This window comes from Macrobrachium nipponense, chromosome 3 (genome assembly GCF_015104395.2).
Source record: "Macrobrachium nipponense isolate FS-2020 chromosome 3, ASM1510439v2, whole genome shotgun sequence".
NCBI classification, from domain to species: domain Eukaryota; kingdom Metazoa; phylum Arthropoda; class Malacostraca; order Decapoda; family Palaemonidae; genus Macrobrachium; species Macrobrachium nipponense.
Genome location: NC_087202.1, coordinates 129,857,514 through 129,880,218, shown reverse-complemented (window position 1 = coordinate 129,880,218; position 22,705 = coordinate 129,857,514). Strand labels below are relative to the sequence as shown.

The following is a 22,705-nucleotide window of genomic DNA, read 5'->3' as shown; positions in this document are numbered from 1 at the left end:
TTAGGCAGTTTCACGAGGCGAGAAGTTCCATGTTTTCATGCTTCCCACATCCTGGAAAATTCTGATCCACATTAATTCTAGAATGGTTGCTTCTCTTGTGTTGAAGAAGTGAGTAACTTAGTTTCTGTTTATTCTTGCCCATAAGCGTGTCTGGAATGAGAATGCTCGTGGCTAATCCAAGACTGTCACCCTTAATTGCATATTTAGAGACTCCCTTTCAACAAAGGGACAAGAACACCTTTGTAAAATGAAACTCAGGGAGATTTGGTATGGTAAAAGAGTCTATTTGGTGGTAGATAATGCTAAAGGCTGAGATACCATGTGTGCTCTTTTGATGGACATGTGGTAGCATCCCTGTGAGGTGGGGAAACTGACGCCGGTTTTTTTTAGCAGCGATCTCTTGATTGGCATATGAAAGACAACTTTCCCTAGATGGAACGGTGTTTATCCATGACACTGAGAAAGAAGGTTCTTTCTTAAACCTAGTATTTTTATGCGTAAGGTTAGTTACACACACAGAAAAAAAAAATAAATAAAAAACAAATCTTTATTAGTTAAGAGTGGTTCATGATTTGTTAAGAAGTTTTTAGTCTTCACGAATGTGATGAGTGGACATATTCCTAGGTTTCTATAGTTTTTGTCTCTATGATTTGTTTCTTTGGCTCAAACGTCAAACTGTTGTGGAAAGCACTGCTTTTCAAAGCTTTGTATGCCATTCTATATAAATTGCTGAAGCAAGGTGGGTATTAGTGCTTGGCTTAACCATGAGCATTCTCATTCCGAAAAATGTCAAAAAGTGCGTCTGTGTTAAATGCTAAATATTTTGCAACAGAAACGATGAAAACCCCAGACATGGCACATCAGTGATGTGCTGATCTTTTTGAACAGTAGACCTAGTGCACTGGGGGAGTCCACTTCTATACAGCATATTCACATTTCCTCTTATGCTTATGTCACACCAGTCTATATACGATTGCTCTGTTGAATACAAGCTGCCAAGCAATGTCGCTTGTCGAAACATAAGCCTTAGAGTTGAGTTGCTATGCATTTGTTCACTCATTTTGCATTTCAACTATAAGAGTCAGCTGACGTTTCCCACTCTTAATGGACAAAATAACTGTAGAAATGCTTCCTTTTCGTGTGTAATCGAATTTTTGCGTATTTGACAACCATTATTACAGGTAATATCTTTTTTTTTCTTCATGTAATCTTGACATTTATGACATGTTGTATATTAGTAATCATGCGTAACTTCCAGATTCAACCTTGAGTATTCTTGACTCTACTTCCCAGTGATATGCTACATTGAATGTTCCAACAATTTTATAAATGTGTCCTAAAATTATTTTTCTCAGGTCATTCAAATAACACCATCTGTTTTACACCCATATGTGGAAAACACACTTCGATGTGTATGTATATCAACGTAAAGAGTCATCGAGGATCAAGTGTACTCGAAGAGTATTGCATCATGTTCTGGGTGAATATTCATCTAGTGCTCAGAAATCAGTGGTGCCAACACAGTCAGACATTAGCCATAGCTGCTATGAAAGAAACGTCTGTTAGCACTGGATGGATGCACTCCATTACCTGAAATATATTGAAGTTCCTTTGTCAACTGAGACAGACTCAAGACTGACTGAATTCCCTACAACTGCCAGACTATTCAGTAATACCTCTGCTCAGTCTCTGCTTAGTAGTGTAGCCACCAAATGACGAAAGATGTCCGAGAGTCTAGGAAAATTGTACGAACAGGGGATCAAAAATAGCATCGTCGAGTCTGACAAAGGCCATTTCACCCTCTGGCCGCGTCGTCCTAAGTAGGCTGACCTGGCTATCAAACACTGGGACGGGCTGGTGACATTGTAGTTCTGTGAGGAACTCATTACCTGAAGTTTTTATGCATTCTTACATACATACATACATAACATACATACATACATACATACACATTATATATTTAGCGAGCTAACGTTTCCTCACCACCCCAGAGGTAGTTAGCATGGCGCGTTTTTTATATTTATACTGCAGTTCCCCTATAGGCCTAGTCTGCAGTGATTATATATATATATATATATATATATATATATATATATATATATATATATATATATATATTTAGAACCATGCAATGAAATAATAATACGCGCTTACTTTGCTAAAGTCTGCAGTTTTCTCTTCTTTTCTTGAGATACTTGTGTTTTTTGTGCTTGGATAGAGTCATTTTCCTTCTGACAATAGTTATTTAAGAGAGAATTCTTTGATGCCCAGACAATCATCTTTTCTATTTTCTCTAATGGATGACCATTCTCACATTCTTCCAAATGGAAATGAGCATCATCTTCCTTCAGAATATCGAGAGTGATATTCATAACAAGCTGCCTCTGGTTTCTTGAAGATTTGAAAGTGTCATTCTGAGTGAGTTTATTCACTATTATGTAGTTGTATCTCACTATATTTATTGTTGCGCTGTCAGGGAAAAACAAGGACCCTCTGCTGACACCCATTGTATAATCCAAACTCAAATCCTGGTCTTTCTCTTCATTGGTAACTTCAGCTCTTGTTAAAATCTCTAAGCATGATTTGCATTTCATATTTTTATTTACACTAACAACAGTAACCTGCTAAATAAGTTATAACAGGAAGAACGCCATTACATCCTTCAATATCATGTTGTGTTACCTTAATATCAATATCAGAAGTTTCATCTATTTCTGAGTTACTCATGTTCGTCCAATTTATCTCAATAAAATATTTTAGTGTGTTACCTTTTCCCTGGAATGGTAAAACCATTTTCATTAATGACATTTTCCTAATTTTTTTCTCGCATTCAAACATTTGCCTAACTGATATGTTATAATTTCCCCCAGCAAGTTGTCGATATTCCCCAAACCTGGATTCCAAATGATCTGTTTGAAATTTTCCTGGAAGAATATAACTCAGATTAAGCTCATCTTTACAATATTTGGTTAATTCTACAATTGCATTGCAGACGTTGTGTGCTTTAATGCTGTGAATGTTTCCCTCGTTAATTTCCCTCCTGGAATTTTCTCCCAATTATCTAACCAGCCTAAAAATCTTAACAGAAAATTGTATTTTCTATCATTTTCATCACACGTAAGAGGGGTGCAGTATTCATTATTTATTCTTTTCCCTTTGAATATTGACTTTACATTAACTATTGACCACCAAATCCAAAATATCTCTATAAAATTTGCTATATCATTGTAATTAGGCAATTTTTTCTCTTTTCCAATGTTTCGCATTGCTTGAATAATATATTCATTTAAAATTTTTAGGACTAAATTCACGTTTTGTTTTTCAAATGTCGATGGCCGCAATGCTTTTATTGTTAACTTATAAGATTGTCTTAACAATAATTCTGACTCTACTAAATACAAATCCTCTAATGATTTCCAGGGAGCAAAGGATACATTTGGTTCGCTACAAATTTCGCTGAATGGAAATTTTGGAAATACCATTGTTTTGGATTCATCTTTGAGACCCAACTAGTTATTTCTGTCACACTTCAGTATGTGTACACTATCAAACAAGAAAAACAAAGGTCTGCATTTTGCAGCTGGATGGGGGTAGGCAATTGACAGCTTTGGTGGGGTTGCAAAATGCGACATCGCTTTTCCATTTATCGCATTATTATCAGTAATGACACTGATTACTTTCAATCCAATTTTTTCCAACCCTAGTATTACTTTTTTTATAACTTGGAATAGCGTTTCTGCTTTTATAGTTTTTACCGGAATAATGTGTACCACATCTCGAAATTTTGATAGAACAGCACCTATCATGAAAGCATATGCAGTGGTTGCTGCTTCATTGCTGTTAAATGCAGATCCTATTACAGCACCTCCCTTATAATAAAAAAAAGGCTTTAAATGGATCTCGTCAATCATTAATGTTACTGTTTTGTCTGTGGGTTGTAATGATTTTGATTTTTGCCTGATATACGAAAGAAAATTATTATCATACTGCTCTGTTTCTGGACTAAGTTGCTTAGATATAAAAACCCGCCTGATCGTTGACATACTGGGTAAAATTAACCATCTTCTATCCCTAAAGTATCTGTAAGCTCGAGGTGAAATATTGCATAGCAAAGATGAAGAAACCAAAAGATCTGTGGAATACTGAATGCTCTTTTGAGTCATCAAGTTTAGTTGCTCAGAGATAAATTTCAAAGTCATTGAATGCTTGAATGGTTGGTCTATTATGGTGATTAGAAAAGTTAAAATTAATTGAAAAATAGCAACTGGGTTTATGGAAGAGTTATTTTGTCTGTCATACTTTCTTATTTCTTGTAACATGACTTCGATGGAATTTGTATCTTGCACATGAGAAGGAATGATATAGTCATGCAACTCACGTATGGGCACATTATCGATATACGCCTGGACAGATTTATCAGGATGTATTAGTACAGACATCATCATATTAGGAAAAGGTGAAAGCGATATGTGACTGATCAAGAGATAAGGTTCTTTATGAATTATGTCCCAGTACTTATCCAGCATAAGTTTCCTGGAAAGTTTTTGCAAATCCCTAAATCCAATGTGCGTTTCGTATGCCTTTGCATCTGATATACTACTTTCAATTGCTACTTTGACTGATGTCTCTTCTATTCTTTGTCTTTTAGAATCGGGTGACTCTCTTCGATGTTCAGTTCGGTTCAAATATTGAGGATAGTTTGGAAACACTGTGGGAATAGCATTTTCTTTAATATATGGATGCTTTAATTTTGCAGTTATTTTCCTCCCAGTTTTTTCATCCACAATAGAAGTTTCCCTCACAATATCATCAGGATGAAAATGCTGTTCACAAACCTGCAAGTACAATGATATGCGACAGTCAGGAAACGTATCTAATATTTCATGAAAAAAAAAATTTAATTTCTAAGACCATCTATTTTACCGAAGGAAACCGTCAGATTTCCAAAAAAACGGACGCATTAGTTTTCATCATTCTAAAAAATAATTGAAATAAAGTTTTATTCTAGCCTGTTACCCATATACTGCAATTAATTGTATTTGTATAGCTACATATTTTTGCGATTCAAGTACATAGTGCTAAAAAAATTAATATCATTTGACAAGTAATATAATTGGATATATACATACATATAAACACATACACACAAACACATACATACATACATACATACACACACATATAATATATATATATATATATATATATATATATATATATATATATATTAAATGTTATAACTATGCCTACCATAAAAATAGTAAAAGTGCTGTCCGTCTCTTTCTTCATATATATATATATATATATATATATATATATATATATATATATATATATATATATATATATGAAGTAGACAGATACACGGACAGGCAGAGAGAGAGAGAGAGAGAGAGAGAGAGAGAGAGAGAGAGAGAGAGAGAGATGCTTAACAAATTATCAGCATACCCGATGATTCTCCGTGGGACGAAAATTTTCTCTCTTGATGTTTCTTAGCCATTTCTCTTTCACTTGTTCATTTTCAGGAAACCTGAAGATATTAACTTTTGGTCCGTTGATGTAATTACCCTTACATTTAGGTACGCAGCACTTGTAAGGCATCTTCACAAAACTTCTATCAGCCTTTTTCTTCTTTAAATCTTATTTTTCAAATTCAATAATTGTTCGTCCACATAAACTCATATAGAGCCACTTGAAATGCACCAGCACTTGGATGTATTCTCCTAAATTTCACTTTAGAATTTGACTCCAAGCAGCGTGACCTCACTCGACCAGTACCCCGGAAGGACTACTTATCTTAGACCAGGTCAGCCTACATACGAAACGTATTAGGGATTTAAATGCCCGGGTGAAAAGGCCTTCTTCTCTCGGTGGCCACGCTTAGGTACGGTACACATGCATTATTATTTTAAGTTGGTCATTTACACAGTTTCTTTGGCCTTAGAAGGCCCCAGTATATGGCTGCAACCATGCCTTGAAGTGTATTACAAGAATCACTTATATCTCCTATGGTTTAGGGAGCTTTCTACATCTGATAACTTCTGTATTGTCCTTTGCAGGTGCTTCCTGACAACGGCTATCATCGCAGATGACCAATTAGAAGCAGATTCGGCCGCCACACCTCAGTCAAGGCGTAAGTGAATGACCAAAGATCTGTTTCCACTTTTCCTGTTGTGTGCAGGTCTTTTAGGAATCATAATCGTAGTATTTACTTTCACCTTTCTGTCTCAAATAGCAAAAATTGTCAGTCTCGATGGGTTCAATCTCCAAGTAGTGTTCAGTTCGTCTGGCGACCCAGTGGTGATAAATAGTTTTTCAGATTTTTTGGTAAATCGATGGTAATAAGTTTTTCGTCACTAGGGAGCAATGGCCTATTGGACATATGTTTACGTAGCTCATCATTTTATGGCTTCCTATCGACATCATGTAGCGTTACTACTGCTTAAGCCCTCTGGAGTTGACACCGGAATTGAGTTGCGTTCCAACTCAATATTAGCGGTTTATGTACAAATAAGTTTATCCAATAGAAAAATAAAATGCTGAAGACTGAGGAAAAATAGAGAAATATTTATGTGTGTGTGTCAACTCACTTGTTTGTGCCAAGCAGCATCGAAAAATTTGATGGTAGCAATTTGATTTGTTGGCTTTTCAACAAACATCATCATTTGCTGTGGCTCATCTTCAGGTTGCTGATATTTTTGCTCTTGAGGTCAGAATAGAGCTGAAAACGTCACAGGCACTGGAACAATGATATTCGATGAGCTGAAGAAGTTATGGGAGCATTACAGCTGTAGGTTTGTAAATCAGACCTGATATTTGGTTAAAAGGGTTTAATGAGAGAAAGAAGTATGATGTACCTTTCTAGAACAATTTTCATGGCATGTAAATAGTAATACTTATATTGATGCTAATTGGGAATGCATCGTCTCTCCTAATGTTGAATGTGGCGGTTACTTGCCTTTTCCTGTTAGATTTTAACTGCAGTCTTTTATGATTTTAATGTGTTTGAGGAAGTAAAATCTGTCACCAATAATATTATTGTTTAGAATGATCCTTCAAGTTCACTCCAATCACTGGACCTTGAATTTTAAGCACTTGTTGATGTTAAGTTTTAAAATGGAATTTCTTTTGCTAAACAGCAGAGATCAAAAAGTTAATTTTTTTGGATACCACAACAAAAGGGCTTATTAGGAATGAAATGGCTGAATGAATGATGAAAGGTGCCATTGAGAATATCACACACTGTAAGTCGACTTCTTCTGTCATATGAGGATTTTTCCTTGGATTAAGGAGAGATTGTAGTGTTCATGTTAGAATCTGGTTGGCAGCAAATAGGAAATGATGGAAGTTACCAAACTAAACTGTATGTCAATTAGTAACTTTGAAGGGCTGCTCTGTGAGCATAACGCCAGCTTAATCACGCACAACAACATCTATAAGTTAGTCCTGAAGACGCCGCGATAGACGAGGAAACAGTTCAGTCTATAAGAAGTAAATGGAAGCAATCATGATCAACCTTTCTTTTTCCTGAGAAGCTTACCCGAACGGAAAAGAAAAATGTAGACTAATTCATAGTCTCTGCAAAAAACACCAGCGACATGAAATAGCAATATATAAAATCCAATGTAAGTCATGTGATAAGTTTTAGACTTCTTAAACTAAGAAATCGCTGGAAAAGAGAATAGGAAGTACAAACAGTGTATGATTCATACAAACACGAACAGCGGAATCTTTGTAAATGTAGTGCGATCAACTGGGAGGGGTTAAAAAAGATGATTCCAACAATGGAATGGGAGGAACATTTTAGCATCAAGTTTTAAAATAAAATTTCTATAAGAATGAATATCAGTCAAGGCATATATAAACTCGACCAAAGATTTCGAGAGAAATGTATAAATTGGATAGATTTTAGGAAAGGAAGGTGTCATGGAATGGAGAAAAGGTGTGAAGTCACCTTCACCAGTCAATACATTAGTAAACAGAGTACTTTACTTCAGATGCTAATGAACTTATGCCTCCAATCCCCTTCTCACCAGAAGGTGTGACTACTGGTTTCCATTGGTCAGTATGTTCGTTTGCACTGATCTTCCAGCAAATAGAACTGTACATTTTTAGCACCATGTATGAGTCCTCTGAAAATGTCTTGAATATAAAGATGACGCTGGTCAGGATTTACGCAAGGGTTTCAATTCCTCTGCAGCTCATTGCATTTATATATATATATATATATATATATATATATATATATATATATATATATATATATATATATATATATATATATATATACAAGCCATTCTAGAAGGCTTGCAAGAATCTCCCTAAGCCATGAACTCCTCACAGGACGCCATGGGTATGTTAAGGTCCTTCTCTCTCAGATTAAAAAGAGCGTCACCTCCTCCCAGTACCCCCCAAAAAGTTCGTTGGTTTTTAGCGTCACGTATAATGGCTCCCATTGGTCAATAGGCCTAAGGAGGGGTATCGGAGCCAATCACATACAGGAGGGAAAATATCGGGGGTTGTGGGGAACCGGAGGAAAGAGAGAGAATGCTAAGGTGCCCCCTTGAGGGTCAAGGCAGTCAGGCGTCGGTCAAGCAAGAGGGTGGACATATGATTCCCCCTTGTTCTCTCTGCCGGTTTTCGTCCTCGGTCCGAAACTTGGGTTTCTATAGAAATTAGTTTCATTCTCACTAGGGCCCTTGTGTAACTTCATTAGAATGAATATAAGACCGGTGTAAAATTAATCACTGAGCATTTGATTTCTGCATGACCCACAGTAACTTAAGAGACCCACGCAACCCAGGTTGGGGTCATATATATATATATATATATATATATATATATATATATATATATATATATATATATATATATTTGTGTGTGTGTATGTGTGTATGTGTGTGTGTGTGTGCAGTGCTTTCCTGATAGAATGAAATGTTGAAATGTTAGTGCAACATAATTCCGGAAGCTTTCCCAAAACTCTAGTGGATGACGTACTACTATTGCGGAAAAGTTGACCTTTGCCGATCACAGTAAAGCACAAGTAATCAGAAAGTAGCAGTGCTATTGTAGTGTTCTTATGCTCTGATTTGTTTATTCCTTTGCAGTTCTGTTGAATCCCTTCAGTATTCTGGGCAACCCTCCTTGTGAATACAACGGCGCTGATGGAGTCTGCTATGGCGAGGTCGAATGCTTGGCGTTGGCCGGTAGTTACGGAAACTTCTGCCCAGGACTTCAAGGCCTATGCTGTTTATGTAAGTAACGCTCTCTCTCTCTCTCTCAGAAGAGATATGTCTTAATGTAGAGATACAGGAGGAAGAATATTGTGCACAGACTAACGAGACCATATTTTCTTGAAGAACATTTGTGCGGTGATATGCAATAAAATGGATACGAGATTCACATTTTCCTCAGAATTTGCTTCTAATACAGACGTTTCAAAAGAAACTGCGATTCCACATACATATAATATCAAAAGTATGTCTTTTTGTTTATTTTAGTTCACAAAGTGCTTAAAACAACTTGAAACTCTGTTTTACCATCTGAAGCGTTATCAGTTGCAATGAACATCTGTATTTTGTAGAATGGCTAGCCATGTTGCCGTATACTGCCAGAGCCAGTCTCCCTCCATGCTAGTAGATATAATTCCTCCCTGGGAATGTAGCTTCCATTTTTTATTGTCTTAACTCTGCATGAAATGTGTTGGCAGTCTCTTTGCCTACAGGTGCCAGTTATCCAATAATTTTTATATTTTCGGGTTAAATCAGTGCTTGAATCATCTTAACCATCCCAACTGGCTGCAAATGACTTGGTAACAGATTTATTGCTGAATTTCTTTTACATGCTTAAGGCTTTGGGCTTTAAAATATTTCCTGTGGTAAGAAGTCTCTTTGTCACGTCTTCTATACACATGCATAGAGGTTTATCTCTTTTTACTAAACTTTATCCCATACTTTTTAAATGCTTTATCCCGCACTTTTTAAAGGAACTTTCGCACTTGCTGGGGCAAACCTTTCACGTACACTTTACTCATGTTTGAAAATTGTGCAGACCAACAAATCCTTCTTGCAGTATTTGTTAGTGAGCGTGATCTCGGCATAAGATTTACAAAAAAATTTCAGTCATATTCAACACTCACCTTTTTAGCACATCAAGGGCCGTGTGGATTTGCTCTCAGTAACAGATGCCTTGGTGATATTGCACGGGCTTTCTAGGGCTTCTTTTAAACTAAGAAACAATAGAGGGTACAGATTGTACAGGATGGGAAATTTGCTGTTGAAGAAGGCCAGAGTGAGTTTGAAGCAATGGTTCAGGCCTGGATGGATGATGGGTGGTGGTGGATAGATGTTGGGCAGAAGAAAAGGTAACGTCAGGATACTAGTGCTACCTGATGCCTTGTTTTTATCATTTTTTTGCTTGTTATTATGGCACATGCAATTTGAAATTCGTTTAAAACTACTTTTTTTCCCTGTGGCTGACCAGTCAGTGGATCACCAGATTTTGGGGAGGTCCGACCTCACTTGGGCAACAGTGTATCCTAGGATACATTATCCTGGTCAGTCATAATCAGGGGTTGTCCTTTGAAAGGCTCCTCTCTTGTAGCAAACACTGAAATGTTTATGTTGAACTTACAGTATTGTATTTTTTCGATCTGTGGGAAACTGGGAACTTAAGACTTGCCTAGCCTTGCCTTTATCCTACTCTTCTTTCTTCACCAGCCGTCGGCTGTTTCTTATATGATCACCACCATCTCTTGAATTTTCTGGTACACACACAATCACTCCCACCAGCAGGGAGTAGACATTATTTAGTCTTGGTCAACTTGGCCAGCCTGGAAACATCTTGAACAGAGAAGAGCGACCCTTGACTGTGTGAATCTTAAAACATGATCTACAAGCTTAAATTAGTGGGAATTTGTGGATCTTTTCATAATATTTTTAATGAATATTAATGGGCAGAATCCAAAGGGTCTTGTGTTGATGGCCAGTACAATAATTCTGGTAATGTCATATCAGGTGTTTCTCAAGGTAGTGTTCCAGGACCTTTGCTATTTATGATCTAGACTAGTGTCAAGTGACGAAGTCTGAAAAACAAGTTGATTGCATACATCGATTATCCTACTGTTCTAGCTGTTGTTCCTTCTCCTTGCTTTAGGTCTATGGCTGCACAATCCTTGAATAGAGATCTGGTACATATTCCCAAGTGGAGTAGTTTTTGGAGCTTGGAGCATAATCTTTCTAAAACTCACAGTAAATCCATTCTGACCTAAATTTAGAATTAAATGGAATTATTTTAAATGTCAGTGACTCTTTTAAGAGTTTAGCTGTAATTTTTGATAAGAAATGGAGTTTTGAGAAGCATATACAAAATAATGCTTCCTCTGTTTCTCAAAATATTGGTATCTTGCAGAAATGTTTTCCAATGTTTTGTGTTGAAGATATATATTTTTTATATATATTTTCTTATTTTTTATGAGTAATTTCTCCATTGTGATCTTTTTATGAGTAATTTCTCCATTGTGGTCTGTAGTTTATAGTTTGTTGACACTATCAGCTAAAGATTTAAAGAAAGAAAAAACAGGTTATATAAAACCGCAAAGAAACTTATAATAATTAACATGCTTATAAACAGATTAAGTACATGTTTCCTCTGACATCTACCTTAACAATTATAGTCTTAAAAACAAAGAATAAGTTTTCACAGCATCACAGTAAATGAGAGATTTAATTTACACTGGAAAACTGCAACCTAGTAAATGGAGCTTGGGGAACTACATGCACTCGCGCGCGCGTGCGCACACACACACACACACACACACACACACACACACACACACTGTTGGTCTCATAATTTACGGTTTGACAGCACATCCCCACATGGGGAAATTATCTAAATTTTTTCATTCAGCCTACCAAGGTAATTGACACCAACAATGAGCGTTCCTAGAATGCTATCAACTCCGAACTTGTAACTCTGTTTGTTACAGCTCACCTTATTATTCTTGGACTTTCAGTCTTGGGTAGTTGGATGTAAAAAAGTAACCTTTCGTCCATCTGTATCACGAACTCATCCATACAGGCATGGATGGAATCTCATAGCTACAAATATTATCCCTAGTCATTCCTCTTCAATCATGCAGTAGTTGCCCGTTTTCTTCTGGAGTTTCCCACTAGTATAAGCAATTGGAACTATGGCATCTGCACACTCTTTCCTCCCAGTCCTTCCTGGTGATGAACATGTTACTGAAGTCTGGTACTCTCATTGTGTTTCTTAAACCTATTCAATGCTTTTTGTTGAGGTTCCTTCCACTCCACTCTCTTTGGTTGTCCCTTCTTCAGTAGGTCAATCAAAGGCACAGCAAGCTTTGTCCACAAACTTCCCGTAGTAGCCTTTCAGTCCTAGGGGTGATCTTACTTGTGTCAGGTTGTTGGTGGTGATACATAGTGGATCTTCATCCACTTTGCTTTATCCATGGCCCCCTTTAGAGCTAATCTTATATCCAAGAAATTCCACTTCACTCCAACTGATGTAAGAAGGTTGGATAACCATTCCTACTTCCCTCAATCTCTCGAACAGGTCCTTTACTTCCTTACTGTGTTCTTACCATACACTAGATGAGGCAAGTCTTTCATATAATGGTCATTGTTCTTAGCTCCAGCTATTATCTTCCTCATCAACTCTTTGAAAATTACCGCCGAGTTCAATAATCCAAACAGTGTCCTTTTGAACTGGTAACACCTGCTTGAAACTGTGAAAGCTCTCTTCCTCTAGCCTCCATTAAAACCCCCTTTGTGAATAAATTGTCATTATGAAGTTTAACCATCAAAGTCTTGGGATCTCTAATTGGTCCCTTGTAAGACTGTTATGGTGTTTAGTTGACACTAGTCCACAAGAGAACTTGCTTGAGCCTTCTTCCTCACCATCACTACTGGCGAACAGTAAGCACAAGTGGCTCTTTCAATGATTCCCATTTTTAGCATTACCCCAACTTCTTCCTGGATCAGTTCTCTAGGAGGGAAAGGTGAAAAATATGTTTTTGCTCTGTCATCAATTTCCTGCAGGGTTCTTCAGCAAAGCCTTTCTGGGATTGCTGGTCATATCTAGTGATAAACTTCCAACAACTGCAATACCTACTCCTTTTGTTGCTTGCTTAAGTTGTTGTTAATGGTGACATCTTGATGCATCTCTTCTGGCGTGGTTGGAGCTCCAACAAATCTTCATCTGGAATTATCTGGTCCTCATAGACTTCCTCCTTGATAATGGTCACACTAAAACATCTCTCCTCTTCGGAAACAACTGCTTGTGGTGGTGTTTCATTCACTTTCCTCTGCCATCATCAGCCTCGTAGTTGATGCAATTAACCACCTCCTTGACAGCTTCTGGTCCTCTTGTCGCAGTGACTTGTATCCATGTGCTAACTGACATGCCACTTTCATCTGATGCCTTAGCTAAAATATTTACTGGTATGTGTTGCACACTTCATCTTTGCAGTCTCAAGTCCTTAGTTCAATGAGAATCTGCATCAGTCCTTTCACTACCTTTCCACACAGTAGCTTTACTGCAGTTATTCAACTGTGTCTAAGTATCTCGCAGTTTAGTCTACCACAGTCAAATTATACCTGTTCTTCCTCTCCAACTCTGTTGATATAGGTCCAACCAGGTCTACTGATATTCTCCTCCAATTATGGTATAATACACCACTAATCATTTTTAGTTTAAAACTCATTCCCACCTCAGACCTGTATTTTGTGTCAGTCTTCAGTTCATGCACATTGCAGGGCTGCCGAAGTGTGGAAATGACGTCACTAATACGGCTTATCTTGTCCACATTGTGATTAGGTGTGGAGTGTGGAATCCACACGTAAAAATTTCCACACTTTTTACTTAAAGAGCGTATGCTAGTTAAAATCTAAAAATAAATAATGAAAATTGTTTACTATTCTATTTTATAAGTCTCACACACAAATATCCATAAAAATAAATAATTAATTTTATCCTTTTTAAGTTGTGGATGCGTTTGGATGTTTATCAGATGCATAACGCTGACCGTTGATTCATGTGCAAACCAAGACCTAGAATATAAGCTAGATCTTGACCGTACGAACTGGCTGGCGCCAGCGCCAACCAACCTCAGTTACCTACCAAAATTATTTTCAATATGGTTCTCAACAAAATCTACATTTATTCTTTTTCATAATACTAGAGAGTATTCTTAATTTGCTAGTTTTGATGGTATATTTTCTTGAAAATTTTGTGAAATGTATGCATACATTTATACTGCCATTTGGTAGCAAATTATTTTTCAGCGACGCACTTTACAGCTTTACAATACACATTGCAATTTTTGCATGTGAAAATGATTAATATGTGTGTATAATCAGTTTGGTTATTCTACAACTACGGTGACAAACTTTTGAAAAAAAAACGGGCTTTAATGATTTCATAACTGTAATTCGTATAACGTAAGGACCTTGAGCAAAAATCATAGGCCTAGTTTATCAGTATAGATGATAGAGCTCATGATTTCGTTGTCAGTTGATATTGCCATAAATGAATGACTATGAGTATAACAACAATAAAAGTGAGAAATTGTATAATGCAGTGGTAATTAAATCCTCATGTAAAATAAAATGGTTCAGTACATTAGCCAAGGTCCAGGATACGTTGCCAGTTTACTTTACTCTAAAAAATAAGACATCATTTGCAGCTTCAATTCTTCATGAAAGTTATTGTAATTATGTAATTACAATGATACAATACAGCGATAATTATTTTTTAAAGTTCACTTGCGAGCATATAACAACAATGTTAGTTGGCCCAACATATAGGTCTAGTCATTATATATATATATATATATATATATATATATATATATATATATATAATATCATATATATATATAATATATATATATATATATATATATATATATATATATATATATATATATATATATATATATATATATATGGCAATATTGCCGGATTGAACATCATAAACTTATCGTTATATTTCATTACGATGATGTGATTAAAATGCCTTATATATATAAACTTGTTGTAAAACACCTATGTTACTTTTTTCATCGTCAAATTAAATAAGTTTCATTGCAGTTTTTCATCATCATATTAAAAGAGTGGCGACTGTTGTTGAGAAGTTTTGCTTCTTTTACCCTCTCATAAAAAAAAAAACATAAAAATCTAACTAAATGTTTAAACAATGAGCTAAAAACGGAAAGGGTCATTGTTCTATCCTTATTTATCAGTAAGAAAAAAAAAAGCTACTGGTTGGGAATTCATACGCTAAGTTTTGAGCACTTACAAGATCATGTTAAACAACTTTTACATTCCTCAGTTCGATAAAGTCGAATATAATGCATAACTGGCAACTGTCTGAGACCGAGTGTGGATTTCCTTAGTGTGGAAATCTGGCAGCCCTGGCACATTGCATTACGCATCCAGTGGGCATTGTCAAAACACCCAAACTGCTAGCCAACAGTCTCAAGACTGCGAAACTTCCTCCACGACTTCCTAAAAGTCTCACTTGCTATGCAAACCAGTCAACTAAGAGTGAAATTTTCTAATGCCCTTCCATTGATAACATCAAAAGAACGACCGTCGAACACAGGGCCTCCAACTCGGGAGCCGTTCCTCTCTCGCATCCGAGTGCACAGCTTTTTCCCGCTGGATCAGGTGTGCCAGACACCCATGCCGTCCAGCATCTCCTTTCGTCATTGAGGAGCAAAAGTAAACAACTGTATTTCAATACCATTGCCCTTCGAACTACTCATTCCCATTCTTTGCATTTTCAAATACAATAAATTTATAATAATAAAAAGGTAAATATGGGAAACCTATTTACACAGTGTATACAAAATTATTATAATTGTGTTCAATAAATGATTATAACTAATTTAAGTCTAATGATCAAAGCAAAAGTAGGCTAAAAGGGGAGAAACAGGGAGAACGGACTTAATTTACATTTGTCTTTTATACAGTATGTAGTATGTGGCTTTTCATTTCCCAGTGAAGTTCATTGCCGCTAGACTATCTTTGTTACGCACAGAAAAATGAATGGATATTTATGTATTTCATCATCCATACTTCCATTTCAGTTTACCGAACGTGTGGTCAGAGGACCTCCCAAGAGGTGTCGTATTTCAGGAATGTGCAGTTTCCATTAGAAGAGGCCACCCCAGAAGACTGCGCTTTCCAGGTCATCAAGAGATCTGAGGAATATTGTGGAATGAGGTAATATTTTCAGGACCTCCCTCTCTTCAACACTCTCATGGAAAACCGTCTTTGTCTCTTTTGATATTACATACATAACTGAACTTCCCCATTTTCTCAGGTGGAAGTTTCCGCCGCAGCAGCGTTCGCTTCGTTTTGCATTCAACGAGGATTCAGGCATAATGCTCTTCTATGGAAAGATATAGGCCAGCTGAATAAAATCATCAGTTCTGACATACTGAACCTGGAGTATCACGCTGAGAGAAAAGAACACTATTCACCTGAAAACAGCTCGACAAGTGACAATCACAGGATATATAGTACTAAAATTAAGATTTTACCAACGCTCATAAATATCTGTTGAGGAGCCTTCAAGGAATTTCTTTCTTCTTGTGAACATTTTTATTGGAGAAGCGAGACACTTCAGCTGTCAAGTGGAAAACATTTGAAAAACGAGGTGACAATGAATAGAGGACACATCGGTCACGTGCCCTTAAACAAGGAACAAGGCGTGATCCGACCTCCAGCTTACCTCTCACGCGTGCAAGATTTTACCCTAACACATGAGTTGTAAACATTATATTCCTAACTGAACGTGAAGTGGTCCACGTAATTAATACTCATACTTAGTACTACTCATACTAACAACAAGGATCAAATATAAAGGACACAAATTAACACATTCATATATTCTCAGTTAAAAGTGGAAACACAAAATAACTGAACAGAAACACAGCCTAAATTCAGTACACCAAATAAATAGAGCCTGGTTTCACCAACGAAAATTAAAATAAATACGTTATATTTCATTAGAAACTGTTTTTTTTTTTATATTTTCATTCTAATAAATAAATCATAAATATCCTATCATGAAATTCATGTATCTTAAATTTCCCCCCCAAAACAACAACAACAACAACAACGAAGTAGGTTGTAGTCTTACTCCTCGAGTAAGCGAAAATTGAAAGAGTATGCCAAACGTTTAACAGGAATGCTGCGTTGCCCATCTGAAGTAGACACCAACACTGGGAGTCGTGACTTTAAAAAAAAAAAAATCCTTCCTACTTGTTCGAATACCTGCGTTGAACAGTGTGTGTGTGTGTGTGTGTGTGTGTGTGTGTGTGTGTGTGCACGGGAGGCTCTGAAAGATGGTAACAAAAGCTCGAGATAGTGAAAATAAATACGAAGGTACTATCGTTTGTGACGTAGGTACTTGCAGGGCCACTGCGTAACATCGACTATGAAATTATAATTGTATATTTACAAGTCGTTTAATGAGTTATCCTTCGCAATGACGTCCAGCAATGAAGTAAGAAGAGTTTTTTGTGAAAATACTTCAAGATTTCTTTTCAACTAGACTCATATGTGGAACCTGCTTTATTGAACCTGTAAACTTAAAATGATCCTCCTGGCTTCTAATATTTTTCTGTTGTTTATTATTAATCAAATTTCTTGCATTCTGTTTTTCATGATATGTCATATTGTTCACTCTCAACCTGCTCCCTGTCAGGTAGCTTAACCTGTACCCTTGATTCCGCGTGATCTCTTCCTTGTTCGAAATGCAAACTGCCATCTTTGGCACTTTTAGAAGTTTCGTTTCTTTCCAGATTTGACCCCCAAGAGTTTTCGAGGTCTTTATCTAGGACTCCTATTTCTTGGTCATTATTTTTACGTCATTTGCAGTCTTTTGTTTGTGCTTTTAGGGTAATCCCCAACGGGCTTGTACTAAACACGCTACAAGGATGGATACACACTGGGTTATAAAACCCGCGGGAGCCACTACCTAGGAATGATCCAAATTTTCTCCCAAGCTGAAAAAGAAGTACGTCTCCCCAGTTTTTCATTGGTGGTATCCTTAATTCTGATCTCATGGTACCCTTTGTTGCTGAGGTCATTACCCTTTTTCCTGAAGCCAAGTTATGTCCTCTTTCCATCAGTAATTGGCTGATTTTTCCTAGACAATTCCTCAATTGCTGCTCAGGTGTCTATTAGGTCAGTGAGGATGTATTTCTTTACATAAAATAGATTTTCAGTACTTTAAAAAATCTGACCTTGAGGCCTTTTGCTGGAAAAAACTGGGCCATGAGCAAAACAGTAAAGAACTCTTCTTCTCTCCTACATCTCAATGGCTCTATAGGCTACTAGTCTTGTATAAGCCACTCTTTTTGGCATTCAGTTATTTTCTAAGTGATTCCTGCTATGCTTTTCTGTATGTTTCTTTTACCCTGGTCCAGCACAACTCTTGATTGTTTACAGAATCAGCAAGGCAAACAACCTATGTGTGAAAGACTTTGTGCCTTGAATTTGAACTCTCTTTGGTGTAACTGCTAACTTGTGCACATGGTCTCCTCTTGGGTGTAGGTTATACTCAGGTTTGTACCATACCTATAGTACTCTTTTCACATTTCATGCAATCCTTTGAATCCAGTTTTCTTTCAGATATCTGGTTGATTCACTTTGAGGCGATGGACACTTGGGATCTTTCTTGTCTTAATGATGTTTGATCATCCTCTGTTGAGGACATTGCACAGTCTCTTGCCATCGCTCCTAATATTACGAAGGCGTTTGAAGATTAGGCATAAAGCTCCTTAAGAAAGATTTTCTGTTTGTGACTTTTTTCTTCTTTTTTTGGTAACTTATTTACAACACACTATCTGACCTTTTGATACCTGTGGTATTTCTTGTGACAGATTCTGCTTACTTCCCCATTTGTACTAATATTCTATTAATTACCTCCTTAATTATGACTCTTCTCCCGCTCATGCTCTTGCCATTTATTCAGCTTGTCCATGTTTTTTATTACTGACCCGCATTCACCCTCTTCCATTCACCTTTTATCCCAAATTTCTATTCTTTTATATCATTTACTGTTTCTACTCCAGATAATGAGAGATGCAGGTTCTCTCTTTTCTGTCACCATCCTAGGTTTCAGGTTATATGACTATTCTAATTGTCTTATAAATGTCTCATAATTGAAATTGTTAATCTGATTCTGAATCATTAATGTTGCCCTAAGTGTTTTTTCTGATTACTTAAGTTTTAATTTTGCAGTGTTTGAACCATTCTATATAACTTGCTATTCTTGAGTTGCACCATCTACTTCTTCTTGGGAGGACTGAATCAAACATATTAAATTTTTTTTTTTTTAACACAAATCTCTACTTTAATATGCCATGTTTATTAGTCGGTTCATTTAAGGCAAAGAGAGGAAACCCTCCTTCCTTTTCGCTGCCTGAGTCACCTGGAATTGATTGGTCTGCTTTTTCCCTGTGGCATTCTCTCTCACATATCTGGTTCCCTTAATTCTTTCATTTGTGACTTTTGAGGAAAACTTAATTCAATTCTTTTCGAACTGGGCCGCGACTTTTTACGAACTGCATTATTTTATGTTTTTCCTCAATGTTTGGTTCCAGGTTATTTTTTGCACAAAAAATTGCAACTGAAATGCTCATTTCAGGAGCACCGTCATGCGTTGCAGGTCATAACAGCCTCATAGGGAAGGGTGTGAGAAGCCATCAAATATCCTCAACCACTTCTAAACAGAAGCCATTGCAGGCTGATTGAACAATGAAACTCATAAGAACTGATGACATATTTTGTAAGCAGAGCATTTGTAAAGATAAGGAAACACATGACACTTGCAAATTAACAACAGACATACTCCACCTTGCAAATATAACCATAGTGACCATGCTGCAACCCACATAAGTTTTCATTAAAGAAATTGATAGATAAATGAATAGCATATGCTGGAATTTTCATCCAGTGAATTTTCATACAATGGTGCAAAATCACACAAACGTTTTCAAACTAAAATAAACAGTAAATAAAACAAATACGTGTAAATTTACTGTCGCATACCAGGTAAAGTTCCTTGTGCATCATTGTATTCGAAAATGATGTCACATCAAAATCGAAGATCATGTCTCAATCAAGCAACTATATATTGTGCATGTTCACAACACTGTATTTATATGCTTAGAGTCCTGGATGGCAAAGGGAACCTCAGCAAAACTGATCTGAAGAAAGTTCTTGTTGTTTGCAGAGTGTCGATGGAAAAGGCAGACTTACCCGCCAAGTCTGGAGGGTCGTGTGATGACGTGCACTTCAGAGTGAAGGGAATCCACAACGACCGCTTGAAACCCAAATGCGGAAGGCTCACTGGGAAAAAGTGTAAGTTCTTATTCTGGGGACACTGCAAACAGATAATGGTCTCACCTGTGATCAAAATAAAGCACATTAGATAAACTGTTGTATGAAGCTGGGAAAAGGTTAGAGCAATGACATAACCATTGATGGGATTCATCATACTTGACAAAAGTATGGCCTGGTATGCTCAACCATTTCCTTGTTTGCATTGTTTCTCTTTTCTGTTAAAGTATTGGTAATTGATGTCGTTTATTGATATCGCTTGTTAGATTAGTCCTTTTAAGCACCAGAAGACTGAATGAAACTACAAAAGGGTGATGCTTAATCTTTTGTGGATGCTAGAGATTATTTCTTCTGTAAATTCTGATTGATATTATTCAACAAGACGTCATTCAAGGCAGAAAAGGTCAACCTTCCTACCATATTATTTTATTAATAGTAAAACGGTCGTTGTCTCGCACGCATAAACCATTTCTCTTCTACTCTCTGTGAAACCTGATCCTCTTTTTTTCGCAGATTCCTATGACATGAAACACGTCAACGAAGTGTCAGTGCATATTACCTCCCAGAGGTCCACCAGCGTCTCCTGGAACCTCAGAGTGGAGCAGGTGAAATGTTCCCAGTGGGAGGGCGAGGATCACGAGGAGGAAGAGGGAGTTGAAGTGGGGGGAGGAGGTGGAGGAGGGGTCGGGGTCGGTGGAGGCGGCGGTGGCATCTTCAGCACCACAAGTAAACCAGGTCTGTTTAGCGTCTTTAGATCAGTAAAACAATTCAGTCACCACTTCTTATGGCAAGAGCAATGACGCTTTCTGTTAAGAGTTATTTTCAAAGGCGTTTAATGCTGCAATATAATTTGGAAAAGCAGAAGTAGATATGATATTATTTAGTTCCAGGGATTCTTACATCACAAAAATAGTTTGCCATCATTGACACTTTCTATAAAAAAACCCAGTGCGATCAGGTCACTTCCCTGGAACAAATCACTTCTATTGCACCGAAATGTGGAGAGTTCCATCCATCAAAACAACTTTACTTGTTCTGAATACTCTGGACCTTCAAGGAAGCAACCCAAAAGCTTCCCCCCAGTGGGTGGATTTTCCTGAGACTCAGTAGCCACTAAAATATTATTCGGTTGGTGTATTGGAACTGTTAATGGCTGGAGGCTAACTTAGGTCACTAAATAGTTATATTTTGACTCATCCATTTCTTAACTTTTTTCCTTTATTTGTTCATCTATTTTCAGTGTATCCACCTACCTTCCCTCCAGTCATAGGTCCCCCAGCGCCCCCTACCTCTTCACCCATCACAGGAGGAGGAGGAGGAGGAGGAGGAGGAGGAGGAAGTGGAGGAGGTGCAGGCTTTGCTAAGTGTGGAGTCAAAGGGCCCCCATTCAACCAAGGCACCCGAGAGGTCAGTTAGCATTTCTTATTTTGAGAGCTGTGTCACTGGAACATCCCATCAGTGATAACTCACTGATATTCCACTGACACGACTCAACCTCTGACTACATAATTATATGAGGACAGATGCGAACATAAATCTTATGAGGTGTGACTGTCCTAACTGGAGTAAGAGTTCAATAGAAGCTCTTCATTTATGTTTAGATCATAGCTTTTTATCGAGAAGGTTCCACCAAGTTCCATAGTCATCCAACGATTTTATTTTCCATTCTTTAGTTTCATACATAGGACAGTTTAAAGTCAGTGATCCCACTTGAATGATGCAAGTACGTGAAAGAGCCTCTCTTTGATTTCCTAGTCAGTGAGATTGGTGTCCTACAAAGAGCCCATCGGCCCAGAACCTGAAGTCATGGCAAGGCGTCGTAAGACTCCGAGCAGCCGGAGGAGACCGGTGGACAGGGAGCACGTCAACAATAAGGGCAATAAACAGCAGCCTCAGATACGGCCAGTCCACCTGCCACATGTGAAAGGGTCCATTGCGTCAGGCGCCGCCGTCACTTCCATCGACTGGGATGTGCCTTCTCTCAATGACACGCTCTTTGCTCACTGTAAGTCCACAACATGATCACTTATATTATTATATAAGTTGTTTCTATTGATAATGATGATGCTATTACTGAATTCTTATAGTTTAAGGCTTGAATTCAATAGATGAATAATGTTTTCCCTAAAGCAGATGCTCCATCGTTTAGTTTAATGGAGTGACATTTCAAATACATAGACTTGTGAAGAATCAAGTTTTGCTATATCTCTCTTGACATGACTGTTGAGCCAACCTCTTGTTTATGAGAGTTCGGATCTTCCTTCATGGGAAAAAATAAGAGTGCTGTTGAGAATATTGATAACAAGCATTGAACGAATTTCTCT

The 22,705-nt window shown here is 37.2% G+C and overlaps 1 protein-coding gene across 1 annotated transcript in view; it reads left to right on the top strand.

Annotated features, from left to right (window-relative positions):
• LOC135222057 (transmembrane protease serine 11F-like) overlaps positions 1–22,705 on the top strand; it is a 70,652-nt gene that overhangs the window by 22,055 nt on the left and 25,892 nt on the right. The window contains exons 2-8 of the mRNA XM_064260199.1: positions 6,060–6,133; positions 9,108–9,254; positions 16,115–16,250; positions 20,275–20,402; positions 20,895–21,116; positions 21,622–21,788; positions 22,137–22,386. Coding sequence (XP_064116269.1) covers positions 6,060–6,133; positions 9,108–9,254; positions 16,115–16,250; positions 20,275–20,402; positions 20,895–21,116; positions 21,622–21,788; positions 22,137–22,386 — 1,124 coding nt within the window. The remainder of the gene's footprint in view (positions 1–6,059; positions 6,134–9,107; positions 9,255–16,114; positions 16,251–20,274; positions 20,403–20,894; positions 21,117–21,621; positions 21,789–22,136; positions 22,387–22,705) is intronic.